This window comes from Ranitomeya variabilis, chromosome 1 (assembly GCF_051348905.1).
Source record: "Ranitomeya variabilis isolate aRanVar5 chromosome 1, aRanVar5.hap1, whole genome shotgun sequence".
In the NCBI taxonomy this organism is placed as follows: domain Eukaryota; kingdom Metazoa; phylum Chordata; class Amphibia; order Anura; family Dendrobatidae; genus Ranitomeya; species Ranitomeya variabilis.
This window is the reverse complement of record NC_135232.1, coordinates 374071867-374088160: the sequence shown is the minus strand read 5'-3', so window position 1 is coordinate 374088160 and position 16294 is coordinate 374071867. Positions and strand designations below refer to the sequence as shown.

General features: G+C 44.2%; 1 protein-coding gene across 5 annotated transcripts in view; it reads left to right on the top strand.

Moving 5' to 3' along the window:
* Positions 1-16294, top strand: part of CEP78 (centrosomal protein 78) — a 167503-nt gene that overhangs the window by 46582 nt on the left and 104627 nt on the right. For all 5 annotated transcript variants that reach the window (XM_077249007.1, XM_077249008.1, XM_077249005.1 and 2 more), the window contains exons 6-8: positions 2735-2909; positions 5602-5715; positions 6422-6486. In XM_077249007.1, coding sequence (XP_077105122.1) covers positions 2735-2909; positions 5602-5715; positions 6422-6486 — 354 coding nt within the window. The remainder of the gene's footprint in view (positions 1-2734; positions 2910-5601; positions 5716-6421; positions 6487-16294) is intronic.

The window sequence follows — 16294 nt, the reverse complement described above, 5'->3', positions numbered from 1 at the left end:
AGCGAGGAGAGCCCACCTGATTTGCCCACCTAATTTATGGGTACATGTCTCCAGAAGCACCATCTTGGCTCAATGTATGAGCACTACAATGTGCTTGATACTGCAGTGGCAGTTTGCAATTGTCACTCAGTAACATCCACCACTGCTTGTTTCTGGAAGACACACATGGAGTCAAAATCATCACTACACCTGTAAATAATTTCCCAGAGTGGTGTAATTTTAAAAATGGGGTCACGTGAGAGGGAATTCTGCTGTTGTCATGGCATCTGCAAACAATACCAGTCAAAATTGTTCTCCAGATTTCAATTAGCGCTCTTTCCCTTCCAAGCCGTGCCGTGTGCCCAAGCAGTAATTTTTCACCATGTATAGGCTATCGGTGTACACAGGAGAATTTGCACAAAATATTTTGGGGCCCATTTTCTCCTGGTACTCTTGTGAAATGGAAAAATCTGGGGCTAAAGCAACATTTTTGTATTCTTTCATTTTCAAAGCTCAATGTTATGAAATTTGATGAAGCACCTGTGGGTTCAAGGTGCTCACCACACCTCTAGAGAAGTTCCTTCAGGGGTGTAGTTTCCAAAATGGGGTTACTTGTGGGGGGTTTCACGGTTTAGGCACAGCAGGTGCTCTCCAAACATGACATGGCTTCCACTATCTATTCTAGCCAATTTTGCATACTAAAAGGTGCTTCTTCCCTTCCAAGCGATGTCTTGTGCCCAACCAGTAGTTTTCCGTCTCATATGGGGTATTGGTGTCCTCAGGAAAAATTGCACAACATATTGTACAGTCCGTTTTCTCCTGTTAACCTTGTGAAAATGAATAATTTGGGGCTAAAAGAAAATTTTTGTGGAAATAATGTGATTTTTCATTTTCACGGCTCAACATTATAAAATTCTGTGAAGCACCTGCAGGTTCAAGGTGCTTCACATTGGAGAAACAAGGACCGCGCCAGGAGGGGGTGAGTATGACTGGGGAGATGAGCCATGCAATATTCACCTGTCCCCGTTGCACCACCAGGCTCCGTTTTCGGTGTCCTCTGACTGATGTTCAGGTCAGAGGGCGCGATGACGTGGTTAGTGCATGCCCTCTGCCTGAACAATCACTGCAGAGACACAGCGGCGCGCGGCGGTGGAACACGGACAGGTGAATATCGCTAGTGCTGGGGGCCTGAGCTACGAGAGGGGAGTATGTCATTATTTTTTGTTAATCGCAGCAGCAGCAACATATGGGGCATAATATGCTATGGAGCATCTTATGGGGCCACCAACCTTTTTGCAGCATTATATGGGGCATAATCTATGGAGCATCTTATGGGGCCATCAACCTTTGTGCAGCATTATATGGGGCATAATATTCTATGGAGCATCTTACGGGGGCATCATTAACCTTTTATGCATCATTATATGGGGCATAATTTAATATGGAGCATCTTATGGGGTCCATCATGAACTGTATGGAGCATTATATGGGGCTCCTGATTCAATATGGATATTCAAAAACACTTAACCTACTGATGTCTCAATCAATGTTACTTTTATTGGCATCTATTTTTATTTTTGAAATTTACCAGTAGCTGCTGCATTTCCCACCCTAGGCTTACACTCGAGTCAATAAGTTTTCCCAGTTTTTTGTGGCAAAATTAGGGGTCTCGGCTTATACTAGGTTCGGCTTATAGTATATACGGTATAAAAAACTTTTTATTTCTGCAGCGATCAGTCCAATGGTAGAGTAAAATATACCTTTTATTTAATCATAAAAAGTATGTTTTAATCTACCATTGGACTGATCGCTGGTAAAACAAAAATTTATGTGTGTGTGTGTGTGTGTGTGTGTGTGTGTGTGTGTGTGTGTGTATATATATATATATATATATATATATATATATATATATATATATATATATATATATATATATATATATATATATATATATATATTAGTTTTTTCATAAAAATATTTATTTAAGGATACAATATATGTTTATTAATTTTTTTCACTTTATTTTTTACTTTTTTACTTTGTCCCTCTAAGGGACGTTCATTTTTTGCAGGCTGATTGCTTGTATAGCATAGGAAAGTGACTTCAAATGTGAGGTTGTCCTAAAACAAAATAGTTTTGTAAATTTTGTTGTAAAAATGAGTTGCTGGTCAACTTTGAACCCTTATAACTTCCTAACAAAAAAAAAAAATTTGTTTCCAAAATTGTGCTTATGTAAAGTTGACATGTGGGAAATGTTATTTATTAACTATTTGTGTGACATATCTCTTCGATTTAAGGGGATAAAAATTAAAAGGTTGAAAATTGTGAAGTTTTAAAAAAATGTTCACCATATTTCCCTTTTTTTCCATTTTTTCATAAATAAACGCAAGTCATATCGAAGAAATTTTACCACTAACATGAAGTACAGTATGTCACAAAATATTCCCATAATCAGCGGGATCCATTAAAGCGTTCCAGAGTTATAACCTCATAAAATGACACTGGTCAGAATTGTAAAAATTGGCCTGGTCATTAAGCTGCAAATTGGCTCTGTCACTAAGGGGTTAAAAACTGCACTTTGCATTTACTTGTTTTATCTTTGTCTAATATTTAAATTTGTTTGGTGATCTGAAACATTTAAGTGTGACAGAATAGGAAATCATGAAGGGTGCAAACACTTTTTCACACAACTGTATATGCTGTTCATTAAATTCTATTTATTTTTTGTATAACAGAATTTTGTTTGTTATTTAAGCATCAGGCAACAAGAAGGCATAGTGAGGCTTGGGCTGAAAGCTTAAGATACAGACGACCTGACCTTGACTGTATGACGGGGTTGAGACGAATCTCCTTGAACTGCAATACGCTAATCGGAGACCAGGGAGCAAAGGCAGTAGCAGATATTCTTGTAGAGGACCTGTGGTTGAAAGGTATGAGCAATCAATAATACAGGCCTACCCATAAAAATCAATTATATTTTGCTAAAAACTCAGCTACAGGAGAAATCAGGGAAAATCAGCCCTGATATAGGAAATTCAGTTAGTATTGAGCTCGGTGTTGTTAGATTCTAGTAACAGCCTTCTGGTACCATCGTTTCTACAATCCTTAAAGGGTATATCCTGGACGTTATGAAAATTAAAGCATGTACCTAAGCACTAACAGGCAGATAATTGCAACTTACCTGCCTGTTATGCAAGGCACCGTTCCTACACAGCACAGAGCGGTCACAGACCGCTTCTGCCTCGGATTCAGCTGCCTCTGCTGATGTGATGGGGCATTCTTTACAAAATCATTCTGATTGACAGCCGGCTACTCCAGCTAAGCAGAAGGGATCCAGCTGTCAATAACAATGACGTCGGAAGACCCGCCTCATCGACAGAGAGGAGCGGAAAAGAAGCCTCCGCTCTGTAGATGTGACGTCGGCAGAATCCCCGACAGGAGCGGTCTATGACCTCTTAGTGCCGGTGAAAGAGTGTCGCCATGCCCAACAGGCAGGTAAATTATGCCGGTTAGTGCTTAGGTATTTTTTATGACGGGGTTGAGACGAATCTCCTTGTATGCGGCTTGATTCATAGGTCTTTCGCAAAGAACAACTTGAGCAATTCCAGCCTTGCTTGAAGCATCCCCAGATCATCACCGATCCTCCACCAAATTTCACAGTGGGTGCTAGACACTGTGGCTTGTATGTCTCTCCAGGTCTCCGTCTAACCATTAGATGACCATCTGTGGATGCTTCAGCAAGGCTGGAATTGGGCAAGTTAATCTTTGTGAAGTACGTATGAATCAAGCCGCCTACAAGGTTATCCTGGAAACAGTTGATTCCTTCTGCTCAGGCAATGTTCCCCAACTCTGAGGACTGTTTTTTCCAGCAGGACAATGTGCCATGCCACACAGCTAGGTCAATAAAGGTGTGGATGAAGGACCACCACATCAAATCCCTGTCATGGGCAGCCCAATCTCTGACCTGAACCCCATTGAAAACCTCTGGAATGTAATCAAGAGGATGATGGATAGTCACAAGCCATCAAACAAAGAAGAACTGCTTAAATTTTTGTACCAGGAGTGGCATAAGGTCACCCAAAAGCAGTGTGAAAGACTGGTGGAAAGCATGCCAAGACGCATGAAAGCTGTGAATAAAAATCATGGTTATTTCACAAAATATTGATTTCTGAACTCTTCCGGAGTTAAAACAATAGTATTGTTGTTTCTAAATTATTATGAACTTGTTTTTTTTTTTGTTTTGTTTTTTGCATTATTTGAGGTCTTCAAGCACTGCACTTTTTTATTATTTTCACCATTTCTCATTTTCAGAAAATAAATACAAAATTTATTGCTTGGAACTTCGGAGACATGTTGTCAGTAGTTTATAGAATAAAAGAACAGTTTACATTTTACTCAAAAATATACCTATAAAGAGAAAAATCAGACAAACTGAAAATTTTGCAGTGGTCTCTTAATTTTTGCCAGAGCTGTATATGTATTTTTTAAATTATATTCTTGTTTTATTTTAAATGGGGCGAATGGATGGTGATTTAAACTTTTATATATTTTTTTATTTTAAAAACATTTTTTTTTACTTTACACTTTGCTTCAATAGCCTCCATGGGATCATCCGATTGCTTGTGTTACACAGAGCAAAGCTGCAGCCCTGCTCTATGTAGCAGAAATTCTCACTTTCTATGAGTGCTGACCGCTGGGCATCGCTTATAGCAATCCAGCTATGGAAACCACAGAGGTCTGCTGCAGATCCCGGGTTATCATGCCAATACATCGGCGACCTGCGGTCATGTGATACCGGTGCCAATGGGCGTGGTTTGAGACCAGCTTCTGGCGTGTGCATGTTAAATGCCTCTGTCAGAGATTGACAGCGGCATTTAACATGTTAGCAGCTGCGAGTGGATCGCGATTCCATCCACGGCTATTCGGGGCACTTGTCACCTGTCATGTGCCGGAAAAAGTGCGGGCTCATCGCTGGGGCTTGCACCGAACAGGGAGAGGCACCCAATGACTGAAACTGCACATCATTGGGTCTTAAGGGGTTAAAGATGTTATCTGGGACTAGTTATTTATTTTACCATGGGCCCAAGAACTAACATGCAGAGAGTTGCTACCTACTTGCCTGTTGTGCCCGACTAATCCTCTGCCGGCATAGAGCGGTCTTAGATCGACGACTAGCGATTCTGTGGCTTCTGCTGACTTTGCGTCAACAGAGCAGTGGCTTCTCTTCCATTCTGCTCTGCTGTTTTATGGGGTGTGACCTTTGACATCATCCTGACTGACAGCCAGCTTCCTGCTGCCTAACTGCAGGGTGCCGTCTGTCTATTAACAGAACACCAGCAGTCACGCCCCATCGACAGAGCATCTTGGAAGAGGGAGAGCGGGTCTGTTGCTGTGGAGCAGATAAATCTCTGGCAGTTGTGGTAATGACCACTCTGTGCCGGGTGGAACGGTCAGGTACTGTAGTTAGCAACTGCCAGCCTCCTAGTTTTAGGCCCATCGTAAAGGAAAAAAAAAGTCCTTGATAAACGCTTTCAAAGCTGTTAGAAAACAATATACCAAAGACTCTTTCAATCTGTTGTTAAAATATGCCATTGATCTGTCATATTTTTTCTTCCTCTCTAGCAATAGACATGCGGCAGTGTGGAATATCCAGTGAGGGTGCAAAAGCATTTCTTCATGCATTGCAATCTAACACAACACTGATGGTCTTGGATATAAGAAAGAATCCACTTATCGGTACGGAGCAGCTTTATTTTGCTTACAGGATTATCTTCTGTTCAGGAGCCCAGCGCTCCTCAGCCAGCCTGACTCCTTGCTTATTTGACAGTTCAGGCTAACCGCACCACCATATTGCTGACATGCATACATATACAAACACACACTCACACTTGCAGCTGCCGAAGGAGGTTAGCAGCACTGTAGAACTGCTCTTAGGCTCTTGCAGGGCTGGACAGAATTGGCCAAGATTAGGAGCTAACATGTATGCTCCACAATGTGTGCTAATATGACCTCTCCATGTTTTCCCTCCGCTCCAGTACAGCTGCTGAGGTCATGTTGGCAACAAGCTGTAAACAATAAAAGAGAAAAAAAAGCATATTGAGAGAACAGGGAAAAATGTAATATAGAAGTAATTTTCAAAGTTCCTTGTTTTTCTGCAAGGACTACATAACCATACCCATATATGAAGATGAGAAGGACGCTTTAATTGTAAAATCTGCTGATTTTTATTTTGAACTGTGTTTTAAAAAACCGTGTGAATGCTAATCCAAATATTTTCCTTATAAAGCTGTACATTTATCTCCACAAATCAAAGCATCTAATATGAACACTTCAAGGCTTGTGTAAATTAAGTTTTTATTGAATTTAATTGCTTTATCTTATTTTGTGTATATTGGCTGTAGCTGAAAATTATATTGTTTCACAATTCTTTATTTTCCTTTAGATCATTCGCTGCTTAAGACTGTTATTGAAAGAGTACTTTTGAATGCCCATGACACAAATTCAGAGGTATGTTTCCATGTTGTACAGTACATTTCAAAAGGGTATAAGACCCCTTAGCCACTGATATCAACTGATTCAGAAAACAGTCTAATGCGTATGGTACAAATGATTGTCGAAGAGAGTTAAGGATTCTGAGTGTTTGATATTGGTCTGCCAATCTTTTTGCTGTTCCTGAGATGAGCGGCTGCCAAAGATGTCTTGCAGCGTCTCTCAGCAAAAACACAGGAGCACTCCTATATATGGGAGAGTCAGACGAGATTAGCTGTCGGCCAAACAATCGGCTGAACCATTGTCTGGGGGGTGTTTGGCCAATCAAGAATCCCGGCATGCCAAAGTAGATAACTCATTTATTTGGACCCTAAAGTAGCCTTCATAAAAAAATGGAGCCTCTCCTCTTAAGGCCCCGTCTCACTAAGCGATTTACCAACGATCACGACCAGCGATACTACCTGGCCGTGATCGTTGGTAAGTCGCTGTGTGGTCGCTGGGGAGCTGTCACACAGACAGCTCTCTCCAGCGACCAACGATCAGGGGAACGACTTCGGCATCGTTGAAACTGTCATCAACGATGCCGAAGTCCCCCTGCAGCACCCGGTAACCAGGGTAAACATCGGGTTACTAAGCGCAGGGCCGCGCTTAGTAACCCGATGTTTACCCTGGTTACCAAAAAAAACAAACACTACATACTCGCCTTTCGGTGTCCAGGTCCCTTGCCGTCTGCTTCCTGCTCTGACTGAGATCCGGCCGTACAGCGAGAGCAGAGCGCAGCGGTGACGTCACTGCTGCGCTCTCACTTCTCACTGTACGGCCGGCAGTCAGTGAGAGCAGGAAGCAGACGGCAAGGGACCTGACGGACATCAGAAGGCGAGTATGTAGTGTTTGTTTTTTTTTACATTTACGCTGGTAACCAGGGTAAACATCGGGTTACTAAGCGCGGCCCTGCGCTTAGTAACCCGATGTTTACCCTGGTTACCAGTGAAGACATCGCTGGATCGGTGTCACACACACCGATTCAGCGATGTCAGCGGGGCCTCAACGACCAAAAAAAGGTCCAGGCCATTCCGACACGACCAGCGATCTCGCAGCAGGGGCCTGATCGCTGGTACGTGTCACACATAGCGAGATCGCTATGGAGGTCGCTGTTGCGTCACAAAACTAGTGACTCAGCAGCGATCTCGCTAGCGATCTCGCTATGTGAGACGGGGCCTTTAGAAGAGATAAGAGCCAGCAGTAGGACTCATGCTTAGATAAAATGCATATTCTTTATTGTAGATCAGTAAAAAAAACTGGGAATAAATCTCAAAAGAGTTATGTCACAAAGGGGTTTTAGAGCCATGTCCTCCTTCATTGCAATGATGGACATACAGTGGCATGTAAAAGTTTGTGCACTGCTGGAGAAAATTGTGTTATTGTGAACCTGTCACCAGGTTTGGCTGATACGAGTTACGGCCACCCCCTTTCAGGGCTTATATACAGTATTCTATAATGCTGTATATAAGCCCCCTATCAGACCTGTAAGAGAAGAAAAATAACTTTTGTTATACTCACCTGTGGGGAGGTTGGGTCAAATGGGTGTCGCACTTCTTGGTCCGGCGCCTCCCATCTTTTTACAATCCCCGTCCAGGCTCCCCATAATTGCGCACCTGCGCAGGCTCCGGGAAGGGTCAGAGAGACCCAGCGCCTGCGTACTGCAGGACTTTGCTCTGCCCACAACAGGGCAGATAAGTACAACTGCACAGGAGCGTGATTCTGGGGAGCCTGTGTGGATGAAGCGGGGACACGTCATCCATATGAAGCAAGCAGGAGGACGGGGATCATAAGAAGATGGGAGGTGCCGGACCAAGAAGAGCGACACCCATCGGACCGGACCACACTGCAAGTGAGTATAATAAGTTATTTTTCTTCTCTTACAGGTCGGATCGGGGGCTTATATACAGCATTATAGAATGCTGTATATAAGCCCTGAAAGGGGGTGGCCGTAACTCGTATCAGCCAAACCTGGTGACAGGTTCCCTTTAAGCAACTTGAAGACTAAGTATCTTTAAAAGGCCTGAAGTTAAAAATAACACATTTTCTCTGTATTTTAGGCAAAAAGGCATATTATATACGGTACTTATTTTTTTTACATTTTAAAAATTACAAAAAGGAAAATGAGCCGATGCACCAGTTTAGGCACCTTTGGAAATTTGTGTGTTCTGATAACTTTGACCAAGGTTTCAGACCTTAATTAGTCCGCTAAGGTTATGGCTTGTTCACTATCATCATTAGGAAAGGTCTGGTGATGCAATTTTCCCAGCTTTATAAAAAAACAGCTTCCTCTAACTATGTAAAAAAAACAGCAGCCATGGGTTTTTCTAATCAGCTGCCTAGCTCTCTGAAAATAAAAATGGTGGATGCCCACAAAGCAGAAGAAGGCTTTAAGAAGATAGTAAAGCGTTTTCAAGCTGCCCTTCCCTCAGTTTGAAATGTATTTATGAAATGACAGTTAACGAGGTCTGGAAGACCAAGTAAAATTTCAGTGAGAGCTGCTCGTAGGATTGCTAGAGAGGCAAATCAGAGCTCCCACTTAACTGCAAAAGACCTTTAGAAAGATTTAACAGACTCTGGAGTTGTGGTACATTGTTCTACTGTTCAGAGGCACCTGAACAAATATGGCCTTCAAGGAAGAGTCATCAGAATTTAAACCTCTCCTGCGTCCTCACCATAAAATTCAGTGTCAGAAGTATGCAAAAGAACATCTAAACTAACCTGATGGATTTTGTAAACATGTTGTGTAGACCAAGCTCTTTGGCCACAATGATCAAAACTATGTGTGGATAAAAAAGGACACAGAATTTCAGGAAAAGAACATCTCACCACCAATTAAAGGGAATCGGTCAGGTCCCCCAGCCCTACAATCCAGCAGCATTCACTTATTTCTGATTAAATTCCCTGCCTTACTATCCTTGCATAACGTTTTTCTGTATAAATAGGTTTAAAATAGTCATTTATATTGTCCTTATTTCCTGTGCTAATGAGGGCTTTAACTATTCGATGGGGCGTTCGTTGCCCCAGACTAGTTAGCCCTCTTTCCATGTAATCACGCGCCTGTGGGTGATAATTTAATTTGCAGGAGCTGTCGTCGTTGCCAGCTCCTGCAAATCGCTCGCACGCGAGCCGCACATTTCAGTAGCGTCACTGCACCTCTGCAGCCACATGTACTCTTCCCAGCCTCAGAGGCTTGCTGCAAATAACCATAGGCCATCTTCTGAACTTCCGTTCATGTGCACTACACCTTTGAAGGCTGGAGAACCATACACCCAGCTTCTGAGGTACACTGCTTCTGGCTGGAAGTTCAGGAGATGCTTCCAGTCATGTGCAGTGCACTTCTCAAGCCCGGAAGCGTACACCCGGCTGCAGAAGTGCAATGACACTGCCGAAATGTGAGCGCTCGAGATTTGCAGGAGGTGGCGATTACAGCTCCTGCAAATTATGTCATCACGCCTACAGGAACGTGATAACATGGAAAGAGGGCTGACTAGTCTGGGGCAACTAATGCTCCATTGACTAATCAAACCCCTCATTAGAATAGGAAACGGGGACTCATTTTTACAGAAAAACGTTATACAGGGATGGTTAGGCAGGGAATTTACTCATAAAAAAGTGAATGTTGCTTGGTTGGAGGGCATGGGGGACCTTTACGCATGGGGATGCATCAATCATGCTTTGGGATTGTATTGCATCCAGTGATGCGGGGAACATTTCACGGGTAGCAGGAAGAAAGGATTCAATGAAGTTTAAATAAATTCTTGATGCAAGCATAACACCTTCTGCAAAAAAGCTGAAGTTGAAAAGAGGATGGCTTCTACAAATGGACAATGATCCTAAACACACGTCAAACTCCACAATAGACTACCTCAAAAGGCGCATGTTGAAGATTTTACAATGGCCCTCACAATTCCCTGATCTGAACGTCATTGACGCTAGACTTCAAAATAGCAGTGCATGCAAGACGACCCAGGAATCTCACAGAACTGGAAGAATTTTCCAAGGAAGAATGGATGAATATCCCTCAAATAAGAATTGAAAGACTTAGGCTGGCTGCGAAAAGTGTTTACAAGCTGTGATACTTTCAAAAGGGGGTGTTACTAGGTAGTAACCATGCAGTGTGCCCAAACTAAAATGTAAAAGATATATATACATTTTTTTGTGCTTAAAATACAAAGTAAATGTGTCATCTTTAACTTTAGGTCTTTTAGACATCTTTTCATCTTCAACTTGCTTAAAGGGAACCTGTCACCCCAAAAATCGAAGATGATCTGCGGCCACTGGCATCAGGGGCTTATCTACAGCATTCTGTAATGCTGTAGATAAGCCCTCGATGTAACCTGAAAGATAAGAAAAACAGGTTATATTATACTCACCCAGGGGTGGTACCGCTGCGGTCCGGATCCGATGGACATCACGGTCCGGTCCGGGGCCTCTTATCTTCTTACGATGATGTCCTCTTCTTGTCTTTACGCCGCAGCTCCGGCGCAGGCGTACTTTGTGTGCCCTGTTGAGGGCAGAGCAAAGTACTGCAGTGCGCAGGCGCCGGGAAAGGTCAGAGAGGCCCGGCACATGCGCACTGCAGTACTTTGCTCTGCCCTCAACAGGGCAGACAAAGTACGCCAGCGCAGGAGCCGTGGTAAGAAGACAAGAAGAGGACGTCATCGTAAGAAGATGGGAGGCCCCGGACCGGACCGCGACGCCCATCGGACCCAGACCGCAGCGGGACCGCCCCTGCGTGAGTAAAATATAACCTGTTTTTCTCATCTTTCAGGATACATCGGGGCTTATCTACAGCATTACAGAATGCTGTAGATAAGCACCTGATGCCTGTGGCTGCAGCTCATCTTCGATTTTTGGGGTGACAGGTTCCCTTTAACACTTCACAATAACAGTAATTTTTACCAGGGGTGCCCAAACCTTTACATGCCACTGTATCTCTAAAATGTTTTTGCATTGCATTGAAGCATGAGTTGTTCTGCTGTATCATATCTTAGCTCCTGCATTCATCTTTCTGTGCTCCAAGTGTGCACAGGACATGTCTGGCCTACATAACGGAACTATAGGTAATCTATTTTCAAATATACAGCCCTCTTTTTGTAAGGGTTGGTTTGTGAAGAGACCCCCTGGCCATTTGGAATATTAGAGCATAACAGCATAATTGAGATGAGTTCACTGCTCAGACGATATTTAACCTCTTTGATGGTATTCTACCTTACATAAGCAAGGTGGCGTGGTGGTTAGCATTGCAGCGCTGGAGTCCTTGGTTCAAACCCCACCAAGGACAACATCTGCAAAGAGTTTGTATGTTCTCCCCGTGTTTGCGCGGGTTTCCTCCGGGTTCTCCAGTTTCCTCCCATATTCCAAAGACATACTGATAGGGAATTTAGATTGTGAGCCCCAACGGGGACAGTGATAATGTGTGCAAACTGTAAAGCGCTGCGGAATATGTTAGCGCTATATAAAAAAAAAAGATTATTACTATTATTATTATTATTAAAAGTACATTTTATTTTTATGTTTTTCTTGACACTAGGGCATCACTCATTTAATTGAGGTTATCACTGAATATAGTGTTCCTTGTATAACCTCCTCAGATTGTACAAGTTTGGGGCATGGAAACACAAAGTTATAATGAACATTTTGTTGATTTTGGATCCTCCTAGAGCTATGATGACTGGCTTTGCTTAAAAGAAAATGCATGCTTTTGTTTTGGCTTTTGTAGGTTGATTATGTTACCGTTATCATCCATTCCCATCAAACAAGGCTGAATAAGGGGATTTATTTCTACAGATTTCATATTCCTTAACCTGTGGGGATTTGGGTTAAGGATTCCTGTTACTAAACCTTACAATACACTGCATGTTACTTGAGACTATAAAAGGATATGAGTGCTGAGTAAAAACTGGACAAGATTTGAGGCTTATTTAGGCTATTATTGCTATCTTTTAAAGGAAACCTGACATAGTATTCATGCTTCCCGAACCATATTGCAGCATGAATCAGATATTGACTGCGTTATAGCAGCCTTGTATGTTTCACTCTGAAGAGTCTGCATATTGTGAAAAGTCAGCCAGAGACCATGCTTCTTTGATGACTGGTTCAAAGCAGGTCCCTGGCTGCTTCTCCCTATCTCGCTACCCATGACAGACAGGTCTCTTCCTTTGTGTGAGTATAACGCAAGATCTGTCAGTATAGGCGAGCAGGGAGAGGCAAAGAAGCTAGGGCCGGACTCCTAGTCCCTAGTTTTATTTTTAAAGTTTGTTTTTCTTTGAAATGTTGCAGCAACTCAGAGGATAACATACACTGCTGCAGTGATGCAGTCATTGCCTGTTTCATGCTTTTCTTGATTTTGAAAGCATGAATTTGCTTGCCCCAAAGCACAAACATGTGTTCCTCAGCATAGAGACATACTGTTTGTGCTTTTGGGCAGGCTGTGGTCAGGTCTTTCCTTGGTTTCTCTGGCTTAGAGCAGGAAAGGAAGATAAGACCTGGAGCATGGGCATCTCATTAACTGAAAACTTCTAACACTGATTACACAAGAACCACAGGAATAGATTTTTACTCGGACTCCCATGACAGCACGACGAGAGAGGGGATCCGCCCATCAGGAACAAGAAACCTACAGATACAAAAGGGCGGCACCTCTCCCCTGCATCAGTTGGTTTCCTGTTCCTGAAGGGACGGGTGCCTACAGATAATTCTTAAGGAGCCCAGGCCAGCCGGCCGAATCCGGTAGCGAGGGGGTCTCCTACCTCGGCCGGTGCGGAGATCCCTGGAGACGCCACGGTGGTACTTGCTGGACTGCACGTCGGTGGCGTTCGCAGCAGGGAGCAGAGTCCAGAGGATTTCTTGCCTCCATCAGCGTCAGCGCTGGTAAGTATATCCCATTGGCGGTGCAGTGGCGGCGTGCATGTGGGGTGCCGGCGTCAGGATAGTGTGGGTGACACCCGGAGCGCTGCGATCCGTCCCCGGCGTCCTGCACCGCTCTCAGCGTGTGCTGGAGCGTTTCCGGGTGCGGTGACGTGGGGGGGCCGGAGTTAGTAGCCGCTTCCGGGTCGCCGGATGTCTGCGCATGCGCAGTCGCTCCAAAATGGCGGCGCCCATCGCATCCTGAATGCCGGTTTTCCCACAAGGCTCCCTATCCTCCCTTCTGTGTCCTGGGCCAATGGGAATAGCGCTGGCCTATCTGCTGACCGGATCCAAGGGGGATTTAAGCAGGTGACAACTTTGGAACCCTGCTTTTGGTCGCAGTTCGTCATGGAGAGTGGTGGTGAGCAGCAGCAGCTGCTGGATGATGTGCGTCAGAAGCCCAAAGAGAAGGACAGAAGCGACCAGTCCAGTCGTAAAAGCTCATCTGGGCAGGGATCCAGAGCTTCGACTAGGAAAGAACCCCCTTGCATTCCGGTACTTTACTTTGGCGCACGGGTAAGTGATCTACGTGAAAGTTCACTCTGTGACGCGGGCCCTTGTACTTTATCATTCTAGGGGAAGAAGAGTGACAAGTCAAAACATAAGGAATGTGCCCTCTGTGGAGTCCCCTTACCAGACTCTTGTCCCAAAACATTATGTGCCCCCTGTATACAACAGACGGTGAGGTCTACAGGAGTGGTGGGGTGGAAGTGACATTAGGTCAGATAGTAGTTATCACCTATATTGTCCCCCCCTAGGTAGCGGAAGTCTGTGAGTGCGGCAAACCTGAAGGAGATGATCCGTTTGGAAGTAAGGGAATCCCTACAGTCCCTATCCCAAGCGGGAGGTTCAAAACATAGGACCCCCCTGGACTCTAATTCTTCGGAGGAAGAAAGAGAAGAGGGTGCCTATCACTCTTGTCCATCCTCCTCTTCATCAGATGAGGAGTCTGGACGATTTTGCCTACCCCTGGATAGGATTGCCAAAGTGGTCAAGTCAGTTAGAGGCACAATGGGCATAGAAGAACCCAAGCCGCAGCCCTCAAAACAGGAGATGATGTTCAGCGGATTGGATCGTAAAAAACATAGATCTTTCCCAGTGAACGAGAAGATTCAAGACTTGATCCTCCGGGAATGGAAGAAACCGGAAAAGAAGGGTTCCTTACCGCCAACATTAAAACGCAGGTACCCTTTTGATGATCCGGTTGTGGAGACATGGGATAAGGCCCCTAAGTTGGATGCGGCGGTGGCAAAGGCATCAAAGAAAGCCTCGTTGCCATTTGAGGATATGGGGACCCTCAAAGACCCCCTTGACTGGAAAGCGGATACTTTCCTTAAGGGTACCTGGGAGATGGCGGCAGGATCTCTCAGACCAGCAGTTGCCGCGACATGTACAGCCAGGTCTTTAATGGTCTGGCTGGATCAGTTGGAGTCCCAGCTCAAGGACGGCGCTTCCAGAGATACTATTCTGAAGGCTCTACCAACAATTCAGAATGCTGCGGCCTTTCTGTCGGACGCTTCGGTGGACTCAGTCAGGATGGCGGCTAGAGCGGCAGGACTCTCCAACGCAGCTCGTAGAGCCTTATGGTTGAAGTGTTGGTCAGGCGACATTCAATCCAGAACTAAACTCTGCGCAATCCCGTGTAAAGGAGAATATCTCTTTGGTCCAACTCTGGATGAGTTGCTGGAGAAAGCGGGGGATGACAAGAAGAAATTTCCTAATCTGTCTTCAGCATCCTACCGTCGGCCCTTCAATAGAAGGAGATTTGGTCGCGGGAAGAAACGCGGGTCCTCACCCTCTAGAGAAAGTTTTAGATGGGAGGATAGACGCGGAAGAGGTACGGGCTACATGTTTCGCCGTTCCTCAAAAGAACAGAAAAAAACGGAATGACTAGCAATCCCTGTGGGGGGTAGACTGTCAGCATTCTCTTCAGCATGGTTTGACATTACGAACAGTAAATGGGTCCGAGGCATTATAGCAAAAGGTCTAAGGCTTGACTTTAATCACTGGCCTCGAGATAAATTTAAGTTAACCCCTTTACGTTCCTCCCCCCTTGAACAAGCAGCCCTGGAAGCAGAGGTCATGAACTTATGCTCCAAAAATGTATTGATCGAAATCCCAGAATCAGAAAAAGGGAGGGGATTTTACTCTCCTCTTTTTCTGATCAAGAAGCCAGACGGATCGTTTAGAACGATCATAAATCTCAGAGGCCTTAATGAGTTTCTGGTCAATGAATCATTCAAAATGGAAACAATCAGTACAGCAATAAAAATGTTGTTTAAACACTGCTTCATGGTAGTTGTAGATTTAAAGGACGCATACTATCATGTTCCGATACATGAAGACTTCCAGAGATTCCTGAGAGTAGCTGTGACAATGGGGGGACAGATTCGTCACTTCCAGTTCAGAGCTCTTCCCTTTGGCTTATCAGCAGCTCCTAGGGTATTTACAAAGTTAGTGGCCGAAGTCATGGCGCACTTACGAGAGTCTGACATCCTGATTGTCCCCTATTTGGATGATTTCTTTATAGTAGGAAGTTCAGCAGATCATTGCCTTTCACAACTAGGAACAACCACAACCAAACTTGAGCATCTGGGGTGGATCGTAAATTATGAAAAATCCCGATTACAGCCCCAAAAAATAAAGAGATTCTTAGGGCTGTTGTTAAATTCAGAAACCCAACAGTGTTGTCTTCCGCCCGACAAGTTGTTACATATCCAACAACAAGTGTCTAAAGCAATTGATATACCATCCATGACCCTTAGACAAGCTATGTCACTGTTAGGATCTCTAACCTCATGCATTCCCGCTGTCCGTTGTCACCAGGCCTTTACAATCCGAGGTACTGGTTAATGATAGAGTTTTACAAGGGTCT